Source organism: Cetorhinus maximus, chromosome 26 (genome assembly GCF_964194155.1).
Source record: "Cetorhinus maximus chromosome 26, sCetMax3.hap1.1, whole genome shotgun sequence".
Taxonomy (NCBI): domain Eukaryota; kingdom Metazoa; phylum Chordata; class Chondrichthyes; order Lamniformes; family Cetorhinidae; genus Cetorhinus; species Cetorhinus maximus.
The window spans coordinates 39,243,688-39,267,846 of NC_135904.1; the positions used below are offsets into that span (position 1 = coordinate 39,243,688).

Sequence of the window (24,159 nt, forward strand, 5' to 3'; positions counted from 1 at the left end):
TGGATCAGGCAAAGTTAACAATCTTGCAACCATCATCAAGCCTATTGAAAGCTGCCATTTCACCTGGCACCAATTCTTTTTCCATGGGAGCCTTTAAAGTTTGCATCAAATAGCATGCAAGTGCACCCACTCTGATGATCGTCCTGTTTTTATAGATGGGATTTGCACCACAAGTTACCAGATCAGGGCCCACGCTTTTCTGCTGGAGTAAGTGAGGTCATCTTCTCCACAAGGCTGTTCCATCTTTCACATCTCCCTGAGTTCAAGGACTCCAGCATTATGTGTTTGGGTTCTTGCTTAGCAAACATACCTGGTATAGAGCCTCATTGTCTTCCATGCAACAAGAAATAGATGTCTTTTAAACCCCCGAGGTATATTGCATTTCCAGCAGCTGTAATTGTTCCTATAGATCCAAGCAAGGCTCAGTGGTTGGGGTTGTTGGTGTCAGTCACTTTTGGAAGGTTTCCCATCCTGCTTTTTTTGGAATTCCACTATGGCTCCAGTGTTGATGTAATAACAGGAATTTTGATGCCAACATTCATGGTTGAGGGCCTATGCTGACTGTTGGGAAAGTTGTCAGGAACAGTTCTGGAGGTAATGAAGAGGTTTTCTTTGTTATCTTTAGGAAGAAAACATCTGGGTTATAATCTCTTACCTTAATAAATGTAATGTGCGTCAATCTTTGGAATCAAAAAGAAAGAATTTATTCTCTAGTAAAGCCACTGTACAATTGCCCCACATTGTGTGGTGGCTATTAAAGTTTCCAAGCTGGATGGATGGGTTTGACTGGGAGTAGGTGATGAGTTAGGCCACTGCACAAGTGCTGGTTGTGGACAATGGAAATCATTAGCTGTGTTGCACATATTGATGTGGTGCAAACTCTGGCAAGACTAGTACACGTGAGTTCGGTGCAACCTTTGATACCTTGTTTGACGTAGCATGTGAGGCCATTTTTGGGGTAGTGTTGCAAGTGATTAGGTCCAAATCTGCAATAAAAACATAAGAAATAGGAACAGGAATACACTGTTCAGCCCCTCGAGCCTGCTCCGTCATTCAATACGATCATGGCTGATCTTCAATCTCATCTCGACTCTCTTGCCCATTCCCATATCCCTTGATTACCTGAAAGACCAAAAATCTGTCTACCTCAGCCTTAAATATTTTCAATGATGTAGCACCCACAACTCTCTGGGGTAGAGAATTTCAAAGATTCATAGCCCTTTAAGTGAAGTAATTTCTCCTCATCTCATTATCCCAAGAATTCCATCTAGAACTCTTGTTCTAGATTACCCAGTCAGGGCAAACAGCCAGTCAGTATCTACCATGTCAAACTCCTTCATAATCATGTATGTTTCAATGAGATCACCTTTCATTCTTCGAAACTCCAAGGGCAGAATTTTCCCATTGGTGTGCAGGGGCAGGCCCCACACATCTGCGTGTAAAATAATGCATGGTAATGTTGACCGAGCGCCCTGACATCACCGCGTGCCATCGCGATATTTCGTTGGGTGGGTGCACGATGATATCTGCTGCGCACCCGCCATTAATTAACAGGCCACCCGAGGCTCTTGACTCACCAATCAAGGCTGACTTTTCGGCGCCTGTGCAATCTTCGGGTCTGTGCATGAGCACAATGGGCAGGCGGGTAGGACACGCTTGTATAAACCTCATCCACGGGCGGGATAAGAGGGCTCACTGGGGTCGCGAATGTTCTCTCTCAAGTATTGATTTTTCAAAGTTTTTAAAACTTGCCTGTGTGATCTGCAATACTTCAAAATGCATACCAGCTGCTTTGTCTGGACTCTTAACCTCAGGTCAGCTCTCTGCAGTGAGGAATCTTTTTTGGGCCTGCAGGTTTCTGGAAGCCTTCCCTTAGCCTGGGAATGGGAGCTGAACTCTCCACTGGAGGCACCTCCTCTGAGGAGGAAGGGAGGGCCAGAAGGGGGAGGAGGCCAGGAGTGCACATTCAGCCCCCAGGAGAGCCACCTTTGGGAGGACAGGCGCAGGCACAGGGGGCGCAGGGTCAAGAGGTAGACCAAGGCTGAAGGGGCCGTAGAAGACGTCACTATCCTGCTCCCAGGGCATTCAGGCAGCGAAGCAGCTACCTCAATATGACTGAGGTGCAGTGCCGAAGGAGGCTCCGTCACTCAAGGGAGACAGTCAACTATATCTGTCAGATGATTGGGCCTGAGATCTCCGCTAACTGTGTGGGTGGACACCCCATGCCAGTGGCTCTAAAGGTCACAGCTGCCCTCCACTTCTACGCCTCTGGCTCTTTTCAGGGGTCAGTGGGTGATCTTTGCAGTGTCTCCCAATCAGCTGTCCACACTTGTGTCAAGCAGGTCACAGACGCTCTGTTCAGACGTGTATTGACCTTCATCCACTCCCGCTGGGACGATGCCAGCCAGGCTGAGTGAGCCAGAGGCTTCGCAGCCATTGCTGGCTTCCCCCGTGTCCAGGGTGCTATAGACTGTACACATGTGGCCATCAAGGCGCCAGCAGGTGAGCCCGGTGCCTTCATCAACAGGAAGGGCTTCCACTCCATGAACGTGCAGATAGTGTGCGATCACAGGATGCTGATTCTACAAGTCTGTGCAAGGTACTCAGGCAGCTCCCACGACGCCCACATCCTCAGGCACTCCCAGGTGCCGGGGCTCTTCAGTGCTCCAGCCCGGCTGGATGGATGGCTGCTGGGTGACAAGGGCTATCCCCTCAGAAGGTGGCTCATGACACCTCTCCACCATCCAAGAACAGAAGCTGAGCAGTGGTACAATAGGAGCCACGGCACCACAAGGGCTGTGGTGGAGAGAACCATCGGCCTTCTCAAGATGCACTTCCGACGCCTGGACTATTCGGGGGCGCACTCCAGTATCCCCCCAGATCGTGTGTCGCTGATAGTGGTTGCATGCTGCGCTCTCCACAGTCTTGCGCTGGAAAGGGGGGGACGTAGTGGACGATGAAGTTGACGCAGTGTCTGCGGCTGCACACGATGAGTCCAGCAGTGAGTCCGAGGATGAGCAGGCACAGGGAAATGCTGAGGGAGTAGATGCTGACCCGGGCATATGGCAGGGACACGTGGGAGGCTTTAATCCAACAAACCTTCAGCTAGCACACCACAGATAGACCTCCAGGACAAGCCTGGGCTGCCAGCTCCATACTCGATACCTAAGTGCCAAATCTTCCAGGTTTGGAACATTAACTAAGGGCCTTGTTAATAAAGCTGAATGTCCAACAAAGCACTCCTAACATTTTTTGAAACCATCCACATGCAGAAGAAAAGAGGCACCCTCAGCCATGGTCACATGTCTGAATTTAATACCACAGGCAAAGAAACTTAATGAAACAAAATGACAATGGTGTTCCAATTCAAAGCAAATCATAAAGACCTCATCTCAGGCCAACACAAAAGCACCAGTGATAAACTCATGGTGTGCCTAAAGTGCCTTATGTTTACATTTTTGGGTGCTATGTCTTGGTGCTGACCACTCGCTGGGAGTGGCATCTGAGCCAGCCTGCTGACTCTGCTGTCCTGTTGGCCTTGATGACCTTGGCGGGCGTCCTCTGGCTCCATGGGCTCCGATGGCCTACCCTCCGGCCTGGCCTGCCCCGATGGCCTACCCTCAGGCCTGGCCTGCCCCGATGGCCTACCCTCCGGCCTGGCCTGCCCCGATGGCCTACCCTCCGGCCTGGCCTGCCCCGATGGCCTACCCTCCGGCCAGGCCTGCCCCGATGTCCTACCCTCCGGCCTGGCCTGCCCCAATGGCCTACCCTCCGGCCTGGCCTGCCCCGATGGTCTACCCTCCAGATTTGCATAACCTCCATTGCCCCTCTGCAGGGCCCTTCACCCAGCCATTGCGAGCAGCCTTTCCAAGGCTGCCAGGCCTTCCTTTATACAGGCCACCGGGTCGCCATTGGACCCCCCCGCCCGCCCGCAAGAGGCAATCGAGTCCGCTCCCACTCTGCCTCCCCGCCATCCAGAAAATTCTGCCCCAAGAGTATAGTCCCAATTTATTCAGCCTCTAATGATTGAACAACTCTCTCATCTAGTGAACCTTCACTTCACTGCCTCCAATGCAAGTATATCTTTCGTTATACCAAAGCCTTGTACAATATTAGCAATACTCCCTTATTCTAGTACTGAAAGCCCCTTGCCGTTAAGGCCACCATGCCATTTGCCTTCCTAATTGCTTGCTGTGCTCGCATGCTAACTTTCTCTGTTTCTTGTTTGAGTACACCCTCTGAACATCAGCATTTATAGGTTTGACATCTTTTACAAAATATTCTGCTTTTCTGTTCTTATGAGCAATGTGAATAACCTGACACCATCTGGCACCACGTCACACACTCACTTAACGTGTGCATATTCCTTCGCAGCCTCTTTGTGTCCTTCTCACGGCTAACATTCCCACCTAGAATTGTATCGTTAGCAAACTTAAGATACGTTACTCTCTGATTCTTCATCTAAGTCATTAATATAGATTGCAAATAGAAGCTGATCCTTGTGGCCCTTCACTAATTACAGCCTGCCAACTTGGAAATGCCCAGGTTTTCCCTACTCTTTATTTTTTATACTTTAACCAATCTTGTATCCATGCCAGTGTATTATCCCTCAACATCATAAATCCGAATCTTGCAGATTAATTTTTCATGTGGCACCTTATTGAATGCTTGTTGGAAATCCAAGTATACTACACCTAAGGATGATGGGTCATCATGACCTAAAATGTGAACTCTGTTTCTCTCCACAGATGCTGCCATACTTGTTGAGTATTTCCAGCATTTTCAGATTTCCCGAATTGTCAGTTTCCAGCAACTGCAGTATTTCACTTTTATAATACATTTATTTGTTTCTCTTTATCTACCATACTAGTTATATTCTCAAAAAAGTCCAATAAATTTTTCAAATGTTTTTTTCCTTTTCATAACACCATGTTGAGTTTTTCTGACAATACTGTAATTTTCTAACTGCATTGTTAAGACTTCCTTAATAATAGATTCCAGCATTCTGCTGATGACTGATGTCGGGCTAGCTGTTTTCTCTCTCTCTCCTCTTTCTTGAAGAGCAGTACTACGTTTGCTAGCTTCCAATCCACTATACCCATACTAGAATCTAGGGAATGCTGGAAAATCATAACCAGTGCATCCACTATCTTTCTAGCTGCCCCTTTTAGAATCCTAGGAATGCAGTTCGTCAGGGCATTGTGAAATTTTAGTCCCTTAAGTTCCTCCAATATTTTCTCTCTGCCTATATTAATTATCTTAAGTTCCTCACTCTATTAGCCCCTTATTTCTGGCATGTGCCTTCTACTGTGAAGAATTTTACAGGGTACTGTGGTCCTCAGCCCCCAGCTGAAAAGTCAGGACAGGGGTAACCTGATGATTCCACAGCAATTTAATGGTAGTAGCAGTGTTAATTGCTTTAAGAAGGAAAGATTTCCGCCCCCGTTTCATGAGGAAGTCCTGTCTTAGAGATGTGCTAGCCAATTGAAAGGCTGGCAATTCTGTAGTCCCAGCAACGCCAGCCAGGAGTGGTGGCCATTACTGGGATTACAGGCAGTCCTACCACACAGAGGAACCCAGGTAATTCCGAGGTCGGGGGTCTCTGCAAGTGGGCCGAGGGTGTTAACTGGCTGGGTTCATGAGGCTGGGGGAAGGGTTAAAGGGGGAATGACCTTGGGGTGCCTCCAATGAGTCCAGAGCGCCCCACAAAGGAGGGCCCCCACTTTGCCCTACACCAGTCCACTCAGATAAAGCTGCCAGGTTTCCCACTTAGTGTGGGCCTCACACGCCACTAGTAAAATAGGGTGGCAGCGGGATGAGGCCCTTAACTGGCCATTAATTGGCCACTTAAGGACCTCAATAAGACCAAGGGCAGACAGACTGGTTGATCACATCATCCTTTTCTCCACTCAGAGGGTAATGAATCTTTGGAACTCTCTACCCCAGAGGGCTGTGGAGGCTCAGTCACTGAGTATGCTCAAGACAGAAATTGATAGATTTCTAGATATTAAAGACATCAAGGGATATGAGGATATTGTGGGAAAATAGTGTTGGTAGAAGATCAGCCATGATCTAGTTGAATAGCAGAGCAGACTCGAGGGGCCGAATGGCATACTCCTGCTCCAATTTCCTATGTTCCTATCCTCCTCCAAAACCTCTCCACTTTCATCCAGCTGGATGGGACTGCACTCACCTGGTTCCATTCTCCTGTGTCTCATTGTAGCCAGAGCTACCTGCAATAGCTTCTCTCCTCACTTCCACATTGTTACCTCTGGTGCCCCCCCAAGGATCTATCCTTGGCCTTCTCCTAATTCTCGACTACATGCTGCCCCTGGCAAAATCATTTAAAAGCACATCAATTTTCACATGCACACTGGTGACATGGAGCTCTACTTCATCACCATCTCTCTCAACCCCTTCTTACTTACTTAGACTTAGTAGCTCCCACATCTAGAGATGCATGAGACAGCCAATATTCTGGCATCGCTCCAGCACCTGTTGACCAGCTGGAGGTGACTACTGACAGCCTGGCACCAGTTCACCTGGTGTCCCTCTCCCCTCTTCCACATCCAGTAGGAGCCCACTGCGTGACTTGATGGGGAAGCTGTGATGACGGAAGTCCGGTGACCTGCCCAAACCAGCTGAGCCATCTTTTGCAGATGGGTGAAACTGGAGGCTGTTAACGTTGGGTATAAAGTCCCACCAGTGTATGCCTAGAATCCTTCAAAGACATCGAGTCTCAAAGTTTTCTTCCTTGGCAGTTTTCCAGGTTCCAAGTTTCACAACCATATTGGAGAGTGCAGAGCACATTGTGAAACCGAAGCTTTGTTTTAAGCTTTTCACCATTCCAAATGTTTTTCAGTTTTCTAAAAGATGATGTTGCATTACCTAATCTTGCATTGAGCTCTTTGTCTATGGCTCCCTGGGTATTAATGGAATTGCCCAGATAAGCTACAAAAATAATAAAAGGACAAAACAAAAGGCTCTGTGTCTAAACACACGAAGCATTTGAAACAAAACAGATGAACTGATAGCACAAATAGAAATAAATAAGTACGACCTGATAGCCATTACAGAAACAAGGCTACAGGATGACATAGATTGGGAGCTGAATGTTGAAAAGTATGTGACTTTTAGGAAGGACAGGAAGTTAGGAAAAGGTGGAGGGGCGGCTCTGTTAATTAATGATGATATTAGCACATTAGAGAGGGATGACCTAAGTTCAGGAAACCAGGATGTAGAAGCGGTTTGGGTTGAGATGAGGAATGATAAAGGCAGGAAGTCACTTGTGGGAGTGGTGTACAGGCCTCCTAATTGTAACTACACAGTAGAATATAAAAGAAGAGATAATGGGAGCTTGCCAGAAAGGTACAACAATAATCATAGGGAATTTTAATCTACATGTTGACTGGAAAAATCAGATGGGCAAAGGTAGCATAGATGAGGAGTTCATAGAATATTTTCAGGATAGTTTCTTAGAACAGCACATTCTGGAGCCAACCAGAGAGCAGGCTATACTAGACCTGATATTGAGCAATGAGATATGATTAATTGATAACTTCCAAGTGAAATAGCTGTGTTCATAATATGATTGAATTTTACATTCATTTTGAGGGAGAAACAAGTTCATCCAAGACTAATAATTTAAATTTAAAAATGGGCAATTATGAAGGCATGAAAGCAGAGCTAGCTAAAGTGAACTGGCAAATGAGGTTAGGGGATATGTCAATGGAATTTCAGCGACAGACATTTAAAGGGATATTTCAGAATACACAGAATAGATACATTCCAATGAGAAAGAAACATTCCAAGGGGAGGGCCCACCATCCGTGGTTAACTGAAAAAGTTAAAGACAGTATCAAACTTAAATAAAAAGCATATCATTGTGCAAAGACAGGTGACAGGTCAGAAGATTGGAAAGAATATAAAGAACAGCAAAGAATGACAAAAAGGTTAATGAGGGAAAAATAGAGAATGAGAGAAATTAGCTAGTAACATAATGACTGATGGTAAGAGTTTCTATAAATATTTAAATAAGAAAAGTGTTAACAAAGTGAGTGTTGGTCCTATAGAGAGTGCGTCTGGGGAATTGATAATGGAAAGTAGGGAGATGGCAGATGAATTAAACAGGTATTTTGCTTCAGTCTTCACTATAGAGGACACAAGTAACATCCTGGAAATGAAAAGGAGGGAGGAACTTGGGAAAATTACAATCACCAGGGAAGTGGTGTTGAGCAAATTGTCATGGCTGCGGGCCATGTCCGGAGGTCCGGATGGTCTCACCCTAAGGTCTGAAAGAAGTGGCTAGTGAGATAGTTGATGCACTGGTTTTAATTTTCCAAAATTCCCTAGATTTGGGGAAGGTTTCCTTAGAATGGAAAATAGCAAATATAACTCCTTTGTTCAAAAAAGGTGGGAGACAGAAAGCAGGAAACTACAGGCCAGTTAGCCTAACATCTGTCATCGGGAAAATGTTAGAAGCTATTATGAAAGATGTTACAGAAGGGCACTTAGAAAAATTCAAGGCAACCAGGCAGAGTCAACATGGTTTTGTAAAAAGGAAATTATGTTTAACCAATTTACTGGAGTTCTTTGAAGGAGCTACATGTGCTGTGGATAAAGGGGAACCAGTGGATGTACTGTACTTAGATTTCCAGAAGGCATTTGATAAAGTGCCACATCAAAGGTTATTGCAGGAAATAAAAACTCATGGTGTAGGGAGTAACATATTGGTATGGATAGAAGATTGTTTAGCTAACAGAAAGCAGAGAGTTGGCATAAATGGGTCATTTTCTGGTTGGCAGGATGTGACGAGTGGTGTACCACAGGGATCAGCGCTGGGTCCTCAACTTTTTACAATTTATGTAAAAGACATGGATGAAGGGATCAAAGGAATGGTTGCTAAATTTTCTGATGACACAAAGATAGGTAGGAAAGTAAATTGTGAAGATAGGATTGTAAGTTGTAAGGATAGGTTAAGTGAGTGGGCAAAGATCTGGCAAGTGGAATATAATGTGGGCAAATGCGAAATCTTTCATTTTGGCAGGAAGAATAAAAAAGAAGCTTATTATCTAAATGGTGAGAGATTCAGAGGGATCTGAATGTCCTGGTGCATGAATCACAAAAGGCTAGGATGCAGGTACAGCAAGTTATTAGGAAAGCTAATGGAACGTTATCATTTATTGTGAGGGGAATTGATTACAAAAGTAGAGAGGTTATGCTTCAGTTATACAGGGCACTGGTGAGACCACATCTGGAGTATTGTGTACTGTACTGGTCTCCTTATTTAAAGAAAGATGTAAATGTATTAGAAGCAATTCAGAGAAGGTTTACTGGACTAATACCAGGAATGGATGGGTTGTCTTATGAGGAAAGATTGGACAGGTTAGGCTTGTATCCACTGGAGTTTAGAAGAATAAGAGATGACTTAATTCAAACCTTTAAAATCTTGAGGGATCTTGACAGGGTGGATGTGGAGAGGATGTTTCCTCTTGTGGGAGAATCCAGAACTAGGGGTCACTGTTTAAAAACAAGAGGTCACCTATTTAAGGCAGAGATGAGGAGAGTGCAAGAGGAGGACTCTGGGACAGGCAATTAACAGCACCAAGAGGAGTCGGGAATTGAAAAGGAGCGCAAGAGGAGCCAAAAGTTGAAAAGGAGCGTGAGAGGAGTCAGGAGCTGAAGAGAAGCGCGCTAGGAGTCAGGAGTTGAAGAGAAGCGCGATAGGAGTCGGGAGTTGAAGAGAAGCGCGAGAGGAGTCAGGAGTTGAACAGGAGCGCGAGAGGAGTTGGGAGTTGAAGAGGAGCGCAAGAGGAGCTGGGAGTTGAAGAGAAGTGCGAGAGGAGTCGGGAGTTGAAGAGAAGCGCGAGAGGAGCTGGGAGTTGAAGAGAAGTGCGAGAGGAGTCCGGAGTTGAAGTGAAGCACGAGAGGAGCCGGGAATTGAAAAGGAGCATGAGAGGAGCCGGGAGTTGAAGAGAAACGCGAGAGGAGTCGGGAATTGAAAAGGAGTGCAAGAGGAGTCGGGAGTTGAAGAGAAGCGCGAGAGGAGTCAGGAGTTGAACAGGAGCGCGAGAGGAGTTGGGAGTTGAAGAGGAGTGCAAGAGGAGCTGGGAGTTGAAGAGAAGTGCGAGAGGAGTCGGGAGTTGAAGAGAAGCGCGAGAGGAGCTGGGAGTTGAAGAGAAGCGCGAGAGGAGTCCGGAGTTGAAGTGAAGCACGAGAGGAGCCGGGAATTGAAAAGGAGCATGAGAGGAGCCGGGAGTTGAAGAGAAACGCGAGAGGAGTCGGGAATTGAAAAGGAGTGCAAGAGGAGTCGGGAGTTGAAGAGAAGCGCGAGAGGGGTCGGGAATTGAAAAGGAGTGCAAGAGGAGTCGGGAGTTGAAGACAAGCGCGAGAGGAGTCGGGAATCGAAGAGGAGCATGAGAGGAGTCGGGAATTGAAATGGAGCGCGAGAGGAGTCAGGAGTTGAAGAGAAGCGCAAGAGGAGTCGGGAGTTGAAGAGGAGCGCGAGAGGAGTCGGGAGTTGAAGAGAAGCGTGAGAGGAGTCGGGAGTTGAAGAGGAGCACGAGAGGAGTCGGGAATTGAAAAAGATTGCGAGAGGAGTCAGGAGTTGAAGAGAAGCGCGCTAGGAGTCAGAAGTTGAAGAGAAGTGCGAGAGGAGTCAGGAGTTGAAGGGGAGCGCGAGAGGAATCGGGAGTTGAAGAGGAGCGTGAGAGGAATCAGGAGTTGAAGAGAAGCGCGAGAGGAGTCGGGAGTTGAAGAGGAGCATGAGAGGAGTCGGGAATTGAAAAAGAGTGCGAGAGGAGTCAGGAGTTGAAGAGAAGCGCGAGAGGAGTCAGAAGTTGAAGAGAAGCGCGAGAGGAATCAGGAGTTGAAGAGAAGTGCGCTAGGAGTCAGAAGTTGGAGAGAAGCGCGAGAGGAGTCAGGAGTTGAAGGGGAGCGTGAGAGGAATCGGGAGTTGAAGAGGAGTTCGATAGGAGTCGGGAGTTGAAGAGCAGCGTGAGTGGAGCCGGGAGTTGAAGAGAACGCAAGAGGAGTCGGGAGTTGAAGAGGAGCACGAGAGGAGTCGGGAGTTGAAGAGAAGCGCGAGAGGAGCCGGGAGTTGAAGAGGAGCACGAGAGGAGTCGGGAATTGAAAAGGAGTGCTAGAGGAGTCAGGAGTTGAAGAGAAGCGCGAGAGGAGTCGGGAGTTGAAGAGGAGCACGAGAGGAGTCGGGAATTGAAAAGGAGTGCTAGAGGAGTCAGGAGTTGAAGAGAAGCGTGAGAGGAGTCAGAAGTCGAAGAGAAGCACGAGAGGAGTCGGGAGTTGAAGAGAAGCACGAGAGGAGTCGGGAGTTGAAGAGAAGCGCAAGAGGAGTTGGAAGTTGAAGAGGAGCTGGGAGAGCAGGGGTGACTGAGGGAGTTTGGTGAGGAGGGAACGGGGTGAGCCTTTGAGTACCGTGGGTACGGCCGAGTAAGCATTTACTACTTTTATTGCTTATAGATTTTAAGGTCTTTTTTTTTGGTTCATCGTTTGTAGGGGCTATATTCTGTAACAATGAGGAGCAGGGAAGAAGGGCCCGAGACTAATTGGTATTAATTATCTTCCAAAAGGTTTAATTTAATTTAAAGGGGTAAGTCATGGCAGGAGCGCTGAAAGCCGTGGTGTGCTCCTCCTGCTCTATGTGGGAAGCCAGGCACATTTTCAGTGCCCGGGGCCAGCATGTGTGCGGAAAGTGTCTCCAGCTGCAGCTCCTGGAAGCCCGGGTTTTGGAGCTGGGACGGTGGCTGGGGACACTGTGGAGCATCCGCGAGGCGGAGAGCATCATGGATAGCACGTATAGAGAGCTGCTCACACCGCAGGCTAAGAGTCCACAGGCAGGAAGGGAATGGGTGACCAGCAGGCAAAGCAAGAGGACTAGGCAGGCAGTGCAGGGATCTCCTGTGGCTATTCCCCTGCAAAACAGATATACCGCTTTGGATACTGTTGAGGGGAATGGCCTCTCAGGGGAAAGCAGCAACAGCCAAATTCTTTGCACCACGGTTGGCTCTGCTGGACAGGGGAGGAGTAAAAGGTGTGGGAATGCAATAGTTATAGGGGATTCAATTGTAAGGGGAATAGATAGGCGTTTCTGTGGCCGCAAACGAGACTCCAGGATGGTATGTTGCCTCCCTGGTGTCAAGGATGTCTCAGAGCGGCTACAGGACATTCTGAAGGGGGAGGGTGAACAGCCAGTGGTCGTGGTACACATTGGTACAAACGACATCGGTAAAAAAAGGGATGAGGTCCTAAAAGCAGAATATAGGGAGCTAGGAAGTAACTTGAAAAGTAGGAGCTCAAAGGTAGTGATCTCAGGATTACTACCAGTCCCACATGCCAGTCAGGGTAGAAATAGCAGGATATATCGGATGAATACGTGGCTGAAGAGATGGTGTGAGGGGGAGGGTTTCAGATTCCTGGGGCATTGGGACCGGTTCTGGGGGAGTGGGACCAGTACAAACTGGACAGGTTACACCTGGGCAGGACCGGGACTGATGTCCTTGGGGGGAATATTTGCTAGAGTGGTTGGGGAGGGTTTACACTAAAATGGCAGGGGGATGGGAACCTATGCAAGGAGTCAGAGGAGGGGGAATCAAGGACAAGAACAAAAGACAGAAAGAGGAATAAGAAAAGTGAGAGGCAGAGAAATCAAGGTCAAGAATCAAACAGGGCCTCAGTGAAAAATAGTGGGAACGGGACAAGTAATGTTAAAAAGACAAGCCTTAAGGCTTTGTGTCTTAACGCGAGGAGTATTCGGAATAAAGTGGATGAATTAACTGCACAAATAGATGTAAACAGGTATGATATAGTCGGGATTATGGAGACATGGCTGCAGGGTGACCAGGGATGGGAACTAAACATCCAGGGGTATTCAGTATTTAGGAAAGACAGACAAAAAGGAAAATGCAGTGGAGTTGCATTGCTGGTTGAAGAGGAAATGAATGCAATAGCGAGGAAAGATATTAGCTCCGACGATGTGGAATCTGTATGGGTAGAGGTGAGAAACACTAAGGGGCAAAAAACGTTAGTGGGGGTTGTATATAGACCCCCAAACTGTAGTAGTGATGTTGGGAATGGCATTAAACAGGAAATTAGAGACACGTGTAATAAAGGAAGATCTGTAATTATGGGTGACTTTAATATGCATATAGATTGGGCAAATCAAATTAGTAACAATACCATAGAGGAGGAGTTCCTGGAGTGTATACAGGATGTTTTTCTGGACCAATACATTGAGGAACCAATGAGGGAACAGGCCATCCTAGACTGGATATTGTGTAATGAGAAAGGAATAATTGGCAGTCTAGTTGTGCAAGGCCCCTTGGGGATGAGCGACCATAATATGATAGAATTCTTCATCAAGATGGGGAGTGACATTGTTGATTCTGAGGCTTGGGTCCTGAATCTTAATAAAGGAAACTAGGATAGTACGAGGCACGAGTTGGCTATGATGGATTGGGAAACTTTACTTAAAGGGATGACGGTGGATAGGCAATGACAAACATTCAAAGAGCGCATGGGTGAACTGCAAAAATTGTTTATCCCTGTCTGGCGCAAAAGTAAAACAGGAAAGGTGGCCAAACCATGGCATACAAGGGAAATTAGAGATAGTATTAGATGCAAGGAAGAGACATACAAATTGGCCAGAAAAAAACAACAGACCTGAGGATTGGGAGCAGTTTAGAATTCAGCAAAGGAGGACCAAGGGATTGATTAAGAAGGGGAAAATAGAGTATGAGAGTAAGCTTGCAGGGGACATAAAAACTGACTGTAAAAGTTTCTGTAGGTATGTGAAGAGAAAAAGATTGGTGAAGACAAATGTAGGTCCCTTACAGTCGGAAACAGGGAATTTATAATGGGGGACAAAGAAATGGCTGACCAACTAAATACATACTTTGGTTCTGTCTTCACAAAGGAGGACACTAATAACATACCAGGAATGTTGGGGAACACAGGGTTTAGTGAGAGGGAGGAACTGAAAGAAATCAGTATTAGTCGGGAAATGATGTTGGGGAAATTGATGGGATTGGAGGCCGATAAATCCCCAGGGCCTGATAATCTACATCCCAGAGTACTTAAGGAAGTGGTCCTAGAAATAGTGGATGCATTGGTGGTCATCTTCCGAGATTCTATAGACTCTGGAGCAGTTCCTACAGATTGGAGGGTTGCTAATGTAACCCCACTATTTAAAAAGGGAGGCAGAGAGAAAACAGGGAATTATAGACCAGTCAGCCTGACGTCAGGAGTGGGGAAAATTCTAGAGTCCATACTAAAAGATTTAATAGCTGAGCACGTGGAAAACAGTGTTAGAATCAGACAGAGTCAGCATGGATTTACGAAAGGGAAATCATGCTTGACAAATCTACTGGAATTTTTCGAGGATGTAACTAGTAGGGTTGATGAGGGGGAGCCAGTGGATGTGGTTTATTTGGACTTTCAGAAGGCTTTCGACAAAGTCCCACGTAAGAGATTGGCGTGTAAAATTAAAGCGCATGGGATTGGGGGTAGTGTATTGAGATGGATAGAAAACTGGTTGGCAGACAGGAAACAAAGAGTAGGAATAAACGGGTCTTTTTCCGAATGGCAGGCAGTGACTAGTGGGGTACCGCAGGGATCGGTGCTGGGACCCCAGCTATTCACAATATATATTAATGATTTAGATGAGGGAATTAAATGTAATATCTCCAAATTTGCAGATGACATAAAGCTGGGTGGGAGGGTGAGCTGTGAGGAGGATGCAGAGAGGCTGATTTGGACAAACTGAGTGAGTGGGCAAATGCATGGCAGATGCAGTATAATGTGGATAAATGTGAGGTTATCCATTTTGGTAGCAAAAACAGGAAGGCAGATTATTATCTGAATGGCTATAAATTGAGAGAGGGGAATGTGCAACGAGACCTGGGCGTCCTTGTACACCAGTCGCTGAAGGTAAGCATGCAGGTGCAGCAGGCGGTAAAGAAGGCAAATGGTATGTTGGCCTTCATAGTCAGAGGATTCGAGTACAGGAACAGGGATGTCTTGCTGCAATTGTACAGGTCCTTGGTGAGACCACACCTGGAATATTGTGTGTGGTTTTGGTCTCCTTATCTGAGGAAGGATGTTCTTGCTATAGAGGGAGTGCAGCGAAGGTTTACCTGACTGATTCCTGGGATGGCAGGACTGACATATGAGGAGAGATTGAGTCAGTTAGGATTATATTTGCTGGAGTTCAGAAGAATGAGGGGGGATCTCATAGAAACCTATAAAATTCTAACAGCACTAGACAGGGTAGATACAGGAAGGATGTTCCTGATGGCGGGGGAGTCCAGAGCCAGGGGTCACAGTCTGAGGATACGGGGTAGACCATTTAGGACTGAGATGAGGAGAAATTTCTTCACCCAGAGAGTGGTGAGCCTGTGGAATTCATTACCACAGAAAGTAGCTGAGGCCAAAACATTGTATGTTTTTAAGAAGGAGTTAGATATGGCTCTTGGAGCGAAAGGGATCAAAGGATATGGGGAGAAAGCGGGAGCAGGCTATTGAGTTGGATGATCAGCCATGATCATAATGAATGGCGGAGCAGGCTCGAAGGGCCGAATGGCCTACTCCTGCTCCTAGTTTCTATGTTTCTATGCAAGTTTTTTCTCTCAGAGGGTTGTGAGTCTTTGGAACTCCCTTCCTGAAAAGGCAGTGGAAGCAGAGTCTTTTGAATATTTTTAATGCAGAGCTAGATAGATTCTTGATTAACAAGGGGGAGAAAGGTTATCGGGAGTAAGCAGGGACGTGGGGTTGAGATTATATTCAGTTCAGCCATGATCTTATTGAATGACGGAGCAGGCTCGAGGGGCCGAATGGCCTACTCCTGCTCCTAATTCATATGTTCGTATCTAAGTCCCCTACAATGTCAACTTTGTTTTGATTGATATAAACATCTGTTGTTTGTTGGTGGTTTCCCATCATCATTTTCTTTTTTGTTTTCATGGTGTTTACCGTGAGTCCCACTCTCAGCCTGATTGCTGATTGGGTTAATGAGCTGTTGCAACCCTGACAAGGCAGTGATGTCATCAGTAAAGTCTAAGCCTGTAAGTTGATCATCATTGATCCATTTCAGTCCAAGAGTATCCTTGGTTCATCTCCTTAATATCCAGTCAATGGTGACAACAAAAAGAAGAGGGAAAAGGATTCGACCTTGCCTGACAGCACATGGAACCAGACACTGTAACCATCCTCTATCCTAACACAGCATCTACAATTCTCATAGATCTTCTCAGTAGCTGAAACCATCCTTGCAGAGCTGCCATATGAAGAGAGAATTTTCCAGAGTGAAGGCCGATATGGAGAATCACAGGCCTTGGTGAAATCAATAATGTTGATGGCAATGGGGGCTTGGTACTCTTGTTAGTTCTCAATGACGTGCCATAGCGCAGGAGCGATTTGGTCTGAAGGCTGCCTGTTCTTCTCAAAGCTCACCATCCTAGTCTCAAGTATGGTTATGGATCGTTTGACAGTTGACTTTACCTGCTATAGATAGTAGGGTGACTCCCTTCCAATTGTCACATTCGGTGAGGTTGCCTATTTCAGGGAATACAGACAATTGACCCATCTTTCAAGTCTTGGAGAACAACGTAAGTTCCCAGAGCTGGTTCCAAAGTTTACATAGGCACTGGATAGTTGCTTCCCCACCCACCTTGGGCATTTCTGCAGTGATAGTATCTATACCCGGAGATTTGTTGTTCTTGAGTGTAGCAATTGCCTTTCTCACCTCATTTTCAGTGAACATCTCTACACTTATTGGAAGCTCAGTTGAGATCTGATTGATTTGGGCTGGGTTGGCCAGAGTAGTTCTAGTAAGGACTTCCTGGAAGTTGAATATTGCTGAAAAAAGAGACAAGCTATTGAAGCTTTTTGTCTTGCACTCATCAAAACGTTTCTGATTGGTTTGCAAGTCACCTCTGATTGGTTGCGTTGTTGCCATGGAGAATGCACCAGGCAATTAATATCCCCCATGCTTTTGTCTAATTCAAAAAAAGCCCAATGCCTGGACATTTTTCTTCTGCCTACAGAGGACAGATCCCTGTGTATGAATACATGTAGCTTCTCACCTTCCCAATAACTGATGCGTCACTTCGGCTGTTCGCAATAGGCAGGGTGCTGACTGTATTCAACCAGTCCATGTTGCAGAACTCAGAGCAAAATGCCTAATTTTAATGTGCTTCTGCAATTGGACAGCACTTGCTGAGCAATCCTGGGTGTGCTAATAACAACCAATTTAAGATTATCAGTCGGGTTCACAATGTGGCTCACTAACGCTTGCTAGAAGCCAAATAGCTACATAATGGGAAGCCCGGAATCTGAGATGGGTTATGCAAACCTAATCCAACACTTCCATACTACATCTCCGCTGACACCAAAGTACTATTGCCCAGTATTGAGTGGCAGTGGCTCAGAAAACCATTCCCCAGTAACCCACTGCCCCCAGGAAGTGATTTCCTCCTTCTTCCAGTAACACCACTCTCCCAGATTATGATTTCCTTTCCTTTCACAGTAATCCCTCCCTCCTGGATATGGTAACACTTCTTGTCCCCGGATGTGATTTTCACCCTCCACCAGTAAACTGCCCACAGATGTGATTTCCCCGTCCCCCGATCTGATTTCACTCAGGTTTAATATTCCTCAGATTGGCAAGCTCAGAATCAGCTCCTCCCTTTCACTGACAGGGTGACCAGCTATTCTAAAGCAAAATAAGGGACACTTCAATCGTGAGACTGCCACGAGGGGGGATGGGAGATGACCTTAACCCCACCGGTGGCTGATGGCTGCATGCTCACAAAAAGTAAGGAGGCAAAGGGGAGACTCCAAGGATCAGTCTTTTTTTATTCTTTCGTGATATGTGAGCATCACTGACAAGGCCAGCATTTGGTGTACTTTTCTAATTTCCCTCAAACTCAGTGGTCAGTAGCATGCGAGGCCATTTCAGAGGACAGTTAAGAATCAAGCACATTAGGTCTCCCACAGGCTGCCCTAGAAATAAGGGACAAAAGATGTTCCTTGAGGAAAGGGGAACAGACAGTCAAAATAAGGGACAGTCCCTTAAAATATGGGACAGCTGGTCACCCTGCAAGAGGCTCCTCTCTCTCTCTCTCTCTCTCTCTCTCTCTCCAAATCCCCAAAGCAAACCCCGCTCTACAAAGCAATGCTCTCTCTCTCGCTCTCTCTCTTTCTCCCTCACCAAAACAGCTCCTCACTCTCCCCTCGCTAGAGGAGCTCCTCACCCTCTCTCTCTACCGCAGCCCCCTTTCTCTCTCTAAAACAGCTCTCCTTCCTCTCTCTCTTTCCCTCTCACTCACTCAAAGCAGCTCCTTTCTTTCTCTCCCTCTATAAAGCAGCTCCTGGCTCTCTCTCTCTGTCTGTCTCACTAAAACAGCCCCTGAGTCACTGCGTTTGTGAAGCATCAGAAATTTGTCAAATATTCCATAATGGTTTGAAATAATTCAGCTGTTTTAAACTCTATGTGGCCACATTGTCTGTGTGTAATATTTAAAGATGCTTGCATTTTTCTAATCAACAGGTTCTAAGAGTTACAAGGAGCATGGACACAGAATGCTGCTGAATTGGCTGCCCGGTGTGATCACATCAGGAGAAAATCCAATTAAAGGGCTGTATGAAGGCCTAGTGGGAATAGGCAGGAGAGACCTGGCTGGTAATTATCAGGAGAATAGGTTCGGGGGCGGCTGTGTGTCCCAATGTGGCATTGTACTAGGAGCCAGTAATGAATGTAATCATTTCTAACTAAGATAAAAGCAAAAAACTGCGGATGCTGGAAATCCAAAACAAAAATAAAAATACCTGGAAAAACTCAGCAGGTCTGACAGCATTTGCGGAGAGGAACACAGTTAACGTTTCGAGTCCGTATGACTCTTCAACAGAACTAAGGAAAAATAGAAAAGAGGTAAAATATAAGCTGGTTTAAGGGGGGGTGGGACAGGTAGAGCTGGATAGAGGGCCAGTGATAAGTGGAGATAACCAAAAGATGTCATAGACAAAAGGACAAAGAGGTGTTGAAGGTGGTGATATTATCTAAGGAATGTGCTAATAGGTAACATTAAGGGTAGAAAGCAGGACGAGCAGGGTACAGATAGCCCTAGTGGGGGTAGGATGGGGGGAAGGGATCGAAATAGGCTAAAAGGTAGAGATAAAACAATGGATGGAAATACATTTAAAAATAATGGAAATAGGTGGGAAAAGAAAACCTAAGCTCTGGAACTCCTTCCCCAAACCTCTCTGACACTCTACCCCTCTTTCTTCCTTTAAGACACTTCTTAATTCGATGTCAAATTTTTACTTTATAATCGACCCTGTGAAGTATCTTGGGATCATTTACTGCATTGAAGGCACCATATAAATTCAATTATAAAAACAAAAAGCTAAAAGCTACTGCGGATGCTGGAAATCCAAAACAAAAACAGAATTACCTGGAAAAACTCAGCAGGCCTGGCAGCGTCGGTGGAGAAGAAATCAGTTAACGTTTCGGGTCTTCATGACCCTTCGGCAGAACTGAGTATAGTTAGGAGAAAAGTGAAATATAAGCTGGTCTAAGGTGGGGGGGCGGGGGGAGAGAGAAGTTGAGGGTGTGGTGATTGTGGAGATAAGCAAGCAGTGATAGGAGCGGATAATCAAAAGATGTCACAGACAAAAGGATCAAAGAGGTGTTGAAGGTGGTGATATTGTCTGAGAAAAGTGCTAATTAAGAATGGAAGACAGGATACTCAACGTACAGCTCTAGTGGGGGTGGGGTGGAAAGACTAAAAAAGTTTTAGTTTTAGATTTAAAAATAATGGAAATAGGTGGGAAAAGAAGAATCTATATAAATTATTGAAAAAAAAAGGAGGGGGGAGAAACGGGATGGGGATGGGGAGTTTAAGATCTAAAGTTGTTGAATTCAATATTCAGCCCGGAAGGCTGTAAAGTGCCTAGTCGGAAAATGAGGTGCTGTTCCTCCAGTTTGCGTTGGGCTTCACTGGAACAATGCAGCAAGCCAAGGACAGACATGTGGGCAAGAGAACAGGGTGGAGTGTTAAAATGGCAAGCGACAGGGAGGTTTGGATCTTTCTTGCAGACAGACCGCAGGTGTTCTGCAAAGCGGTCGCCCAGTTTGCGTTTGATCTCTCCAATGTAGAGGAGACCGCATTGGGAGCAACGAATGCAGTAGACTAAGTTAGGGGAAATGCAAGTGAAATGCTGCTTCACTTGAAAGGAGTGTTTGGGCCCTTGGACGGTGAGGAGAGAGGAAGTGAAGGGGCAGGTGTTGCATCTTCTGCGTGGGCATGGGGAGGTGCCATAGGTGGGGGTTGAGGAGTAGGGGGTGATGGAGGAGTGGACCAGGGTGTCCCGGAGGGAACGATCCCTACGGAATGCCGTCAGGGGGGGTGAAGGGAAGATGTGTTTGGTGGTGGCATCATGCTGGAGTTGGCGGAAATGGCAGAGGATGATCCTTTGAATGCGGAGGCTGGTGGGGTGATAAGTGAGGACAAGGGGGACCCTATCATGTTTCTGGGAAGGAGGAGAAGGCGTGAGGGAGGATGCACGGGATATGGGCCGGGCACCGTTGAGGGCCCTGTCAACGACCGTGGGTGGAAAACCTCGGTTAAGGAAGAAGGAGGACTTAGTCTACTGCATTCGTTGCTCCCAATGCGGTCTCCTCTACATTGGAGAGATCAAACGCAAACTGGGCGACCGCTTTGCAGAACACCTGCGGTCTGTCCGCAAGAAAGACCCAAACCTCCCTGTCGCTTGCCATTTTAACACTCCACCCTGTTCTCTTGCCCACATGTCTGTCCTTGGCTTGCTGCATTGTTCCAGTGAAGCCCAACGCAAACTGGAGGAACAGCACCTCATCTTCCGACTAGGCACTTTACAGCCTTCCGGGCTGAATATTGAATTCAACAACTTTAGAACTTAAACTCCCCCTCCCCCCATCCCCACCCCGTTTCTCCCCCCTCCCTTTTTGTTCAATAATTTATATAGATTCTTCTTTTCCCACCTATTTCCATTATTTTTAAATCTAAAACTAAAACTTTTTTAGTCTTTCCACCCCACCCCCACTAGAGCTGTACGTTGAGTATCCTGTCTTCCATTCTTAATTAGCACTTTTCTCAGACAATATCACCACCTTCAACACCTCTTTGATCCTTTTGTCTGTGACATCTTTTGATTATCCGCTCCTATCACTGCTTGCTTATCTCCACAATCACCACACCCTCAACTTCTCTCTCCCCCCGCCCCCCCACCTTAGACCAGCTTATATTTCACTTTTCTCCTAACTATACTCAGTTCTGCCGAAGGGTCATGAAGACCCGAAACGTTAACTGATTTCTTCTCCACCGATGCTGCCAGACCTGCTGAGTTTTTCCAGGTAATTCTGTTTTTGTTTTTGATATAAATTCAATTTGTTGCTGATATATCAGTATGTAAAAAGCACTTACCGCAGGACATAGCTGGTAAATAAATCTCTAATTATTTCTCATTTTGTTAATTATGTTTACTACATTAATTTTCAGAAAGTATCCGAAGAAAAGCAAATGCTGACTGCAGTTCTCCCAGGAAGTGTGCAGTGATGTGAGGAACTGAGTCCTGAAGATTTGGAGTCACTGCAGGATTTTGTTCCCGTGAACAGGAGACAGAGGGTTAATGTAGCCCCAAGTGCTGAATCATCAGCAAGGATCGGCATTGTTCAAAGTGTTGTACAAGTGCATCAGGTCACCTTGGTTTTACAGATAAACTACTTGAGCTCAACATATAGATTGTGTAAAGAGCTAAGTCATATCACAAGTGATAATCACACCTTCACAACCAGGCAAGCCAGATAACAATTATAAATCATTACTGTTTCTGTTAAACTACTTAAAATATGAAAATAAAATAGAAGTCAAAGTGGCAAAAAAGGACTTGATATTTTAATGTGGATTAGTCAGCTTTGCCAGAATATTTGATAATTTGATTATTGATAACAAAAATGAGGCAGCACAGAAAAGGCTGAACTTTGCATTTTTCTTCTTTCTAAACATAAGGGTCTGTTTTCTGTGTACAGCCTCTTCCATCTGGAAAGATAATCCAAGCAAAACATTTTGTTTCATGGCTGCAATGCTTTTGCATTACTAAGAGAATATTGTCACTGTTGACTCTGCCCAGGTTTATAGATGCTCAGTGAGGACTCCACATTTTATTTTGAATATTCTTGGTACACCTGCAATATGTCATGAATTGTCATATGCCTGTTAAGGAGCAGTTCCAGGATTGTACATTCAGATATGAGGATGTTCCCTCACAAGACCAAGAGATGGCTAGTGGGAGAGGATTAGATTAATTCATATGTACTCCAATGCAAAGAGTTTCTTAATCAGAAACATTAGCCCTATTTTTAGTCAGTTTAGAATTAATCTATTGGTCATACTAGTAAATAACATTGCTGCTTGTCACAGCATTGTTCATAAAAATTAAGTGCCATGTTGTAAGTAAGCTTAGATGGTGAGTTTTTAGTAAAAATCAATCATTCTCAGGCTAAACTTACTGAATAAGCTAATAGAATCAAAGGAAGCCATCTCAGAAGGAACATGTGATTCCTTGACAATAATCACTTTATATATTACTATACTGACAATGAATTAAACAAGTTAGCAACAAATAATTTTAAGATAGTGAACCTCAATTTTGAAGAATTAGAATGAATCAATGGTTATTTTAAAAGGTTTGACACTGCAATATTGAAAACTTTTGTACCTTGTAGTGATATAATGTATTGAAAGGTGTGCCAGTGATATCAAAATTGCAAGCATTTTGTCTTTTAATAACAATCAAAAATTTAACCCTGGATCATTAAGAGAAATGAAATTATTAATTTGCCTTTTACAGGTATATAACTTTAGCTGTGTTATGTTTTTTTTTAAGTCTTTACATTTTTAATTTAGATTAAATTGCTAGAATTACTTTCACAGTTCTAAAACAAACAAGACTGATCTGCACTATTGGAATGTATGTAGCTGTAGAAACAAGAGAAAAGGACAGCCAAGAGACCTTGATACATCAACTCATATGAATGGTTAAACCCTAGCCCAGAAATTGCAATATAATCAAATAATAATTCATTAGTAGTTTTATCACAAGATTGGTCTTTAAACTTTCACGGGTTAATACGAGGTATGTTCCTAAGAGATTTGATGTTTGATATTAAAGTCTCCTTACAAACCTTAAGTTAAAATGTAGACACAACATTGCTATTAAAGGATGTATTTAAATCAGATTAGAAGAAAGGTTGGAAACCAAAGTGATATAAAGCATATCCAAAATTTGATTAAAAGAACACATTAAATAAATCCATTGTTCTCTTATCAAAATTAATTATGCACAAAGGCTAAGACCAATTAAGCTAAATTAAAGAACATGTCAACCCATCAATAGGTGACAAGATCCCATTAACACGTCGGGAGAGAAGGTCTTGAACCTTCTCTAAGGGTTAAAAATCCCATCTCCAGAGACATTAATCTGACTGAAGATAAGATCCTAGCCATATTCTGACTGAAAATACTTATCCAAAAGAAGGATGAAGATGCATGCTTTCATGGAACCGATCACCTATTGAAAGTCGTAGTGCTCTTTTGGATGAATATGAGTTCTCTTGGGTGTACATTAGTGTAGAATGAAGACAAAGAAAGATACTTATGAGAAGGTTTAATTGTATGGATGTATGATGCTTATATATTTTGATTTAACTAATTCTGTATATAATTATTTCAATATTACAACTCTACTAATTTTTATATTTTTCTTTAAATAAACTTCTTTGAATTCACCATCTTAAGAGCCCAGCCTTACCTGTGGGTTTAAAGCCTCGTTTGGAACCCGAGTTAACTTAATTACCGGTGAATTGGGTTGATTTCAATTGAAATTCATGCAAAAATCCAACAATGGTTTACCAAAAGACTGTCTTTTTAAGTTATCACTGTGGTTCCCAACATCATCACTACCAGACTATTTTTCCAATTTGTGAGGAAGCTGGAAGCCACTATCCCAGCTACTGTGTCAAAGATTTGTTTACCAAGCTGCTAATCAAATCTGTATCTAATACGGACTGCCATTTGACCCATGATGTGTGTATTGCCTGCTTAGCTA

At 44.9% G+C, this 24,159-nt stretch overlaps 1 protein-coding gene across 1 annotated transcript in view; it reads left to right on the top strand.

Annotated features, from left to right (window-relative positions):
- ankdd1a (ankyrin repeat and death domain containing 1A) overlaps positions 1-23,840 on the top strand; it is a 205,709-nt gene extending 181,869 nt beyond the window's left edge. Inside the window, exons 14-15 of the mRNA XM_078530501.1 lie at positions 18,563-18,694; positions 21,552-23,840. Coding sequence (XP_078386627.1) covers positions 18,563-18,694; positions 21,552-21,613 — 194 coding nt within the window. The 3' untranslated portion in view covers positions 21,614-23,840. The remainder of the gene's footprint in view (positions 1-18,562; positions 18,695-21,551) is intronic.
- Positions 23,841-24,159: the final 319 nt, after the last annotated feature.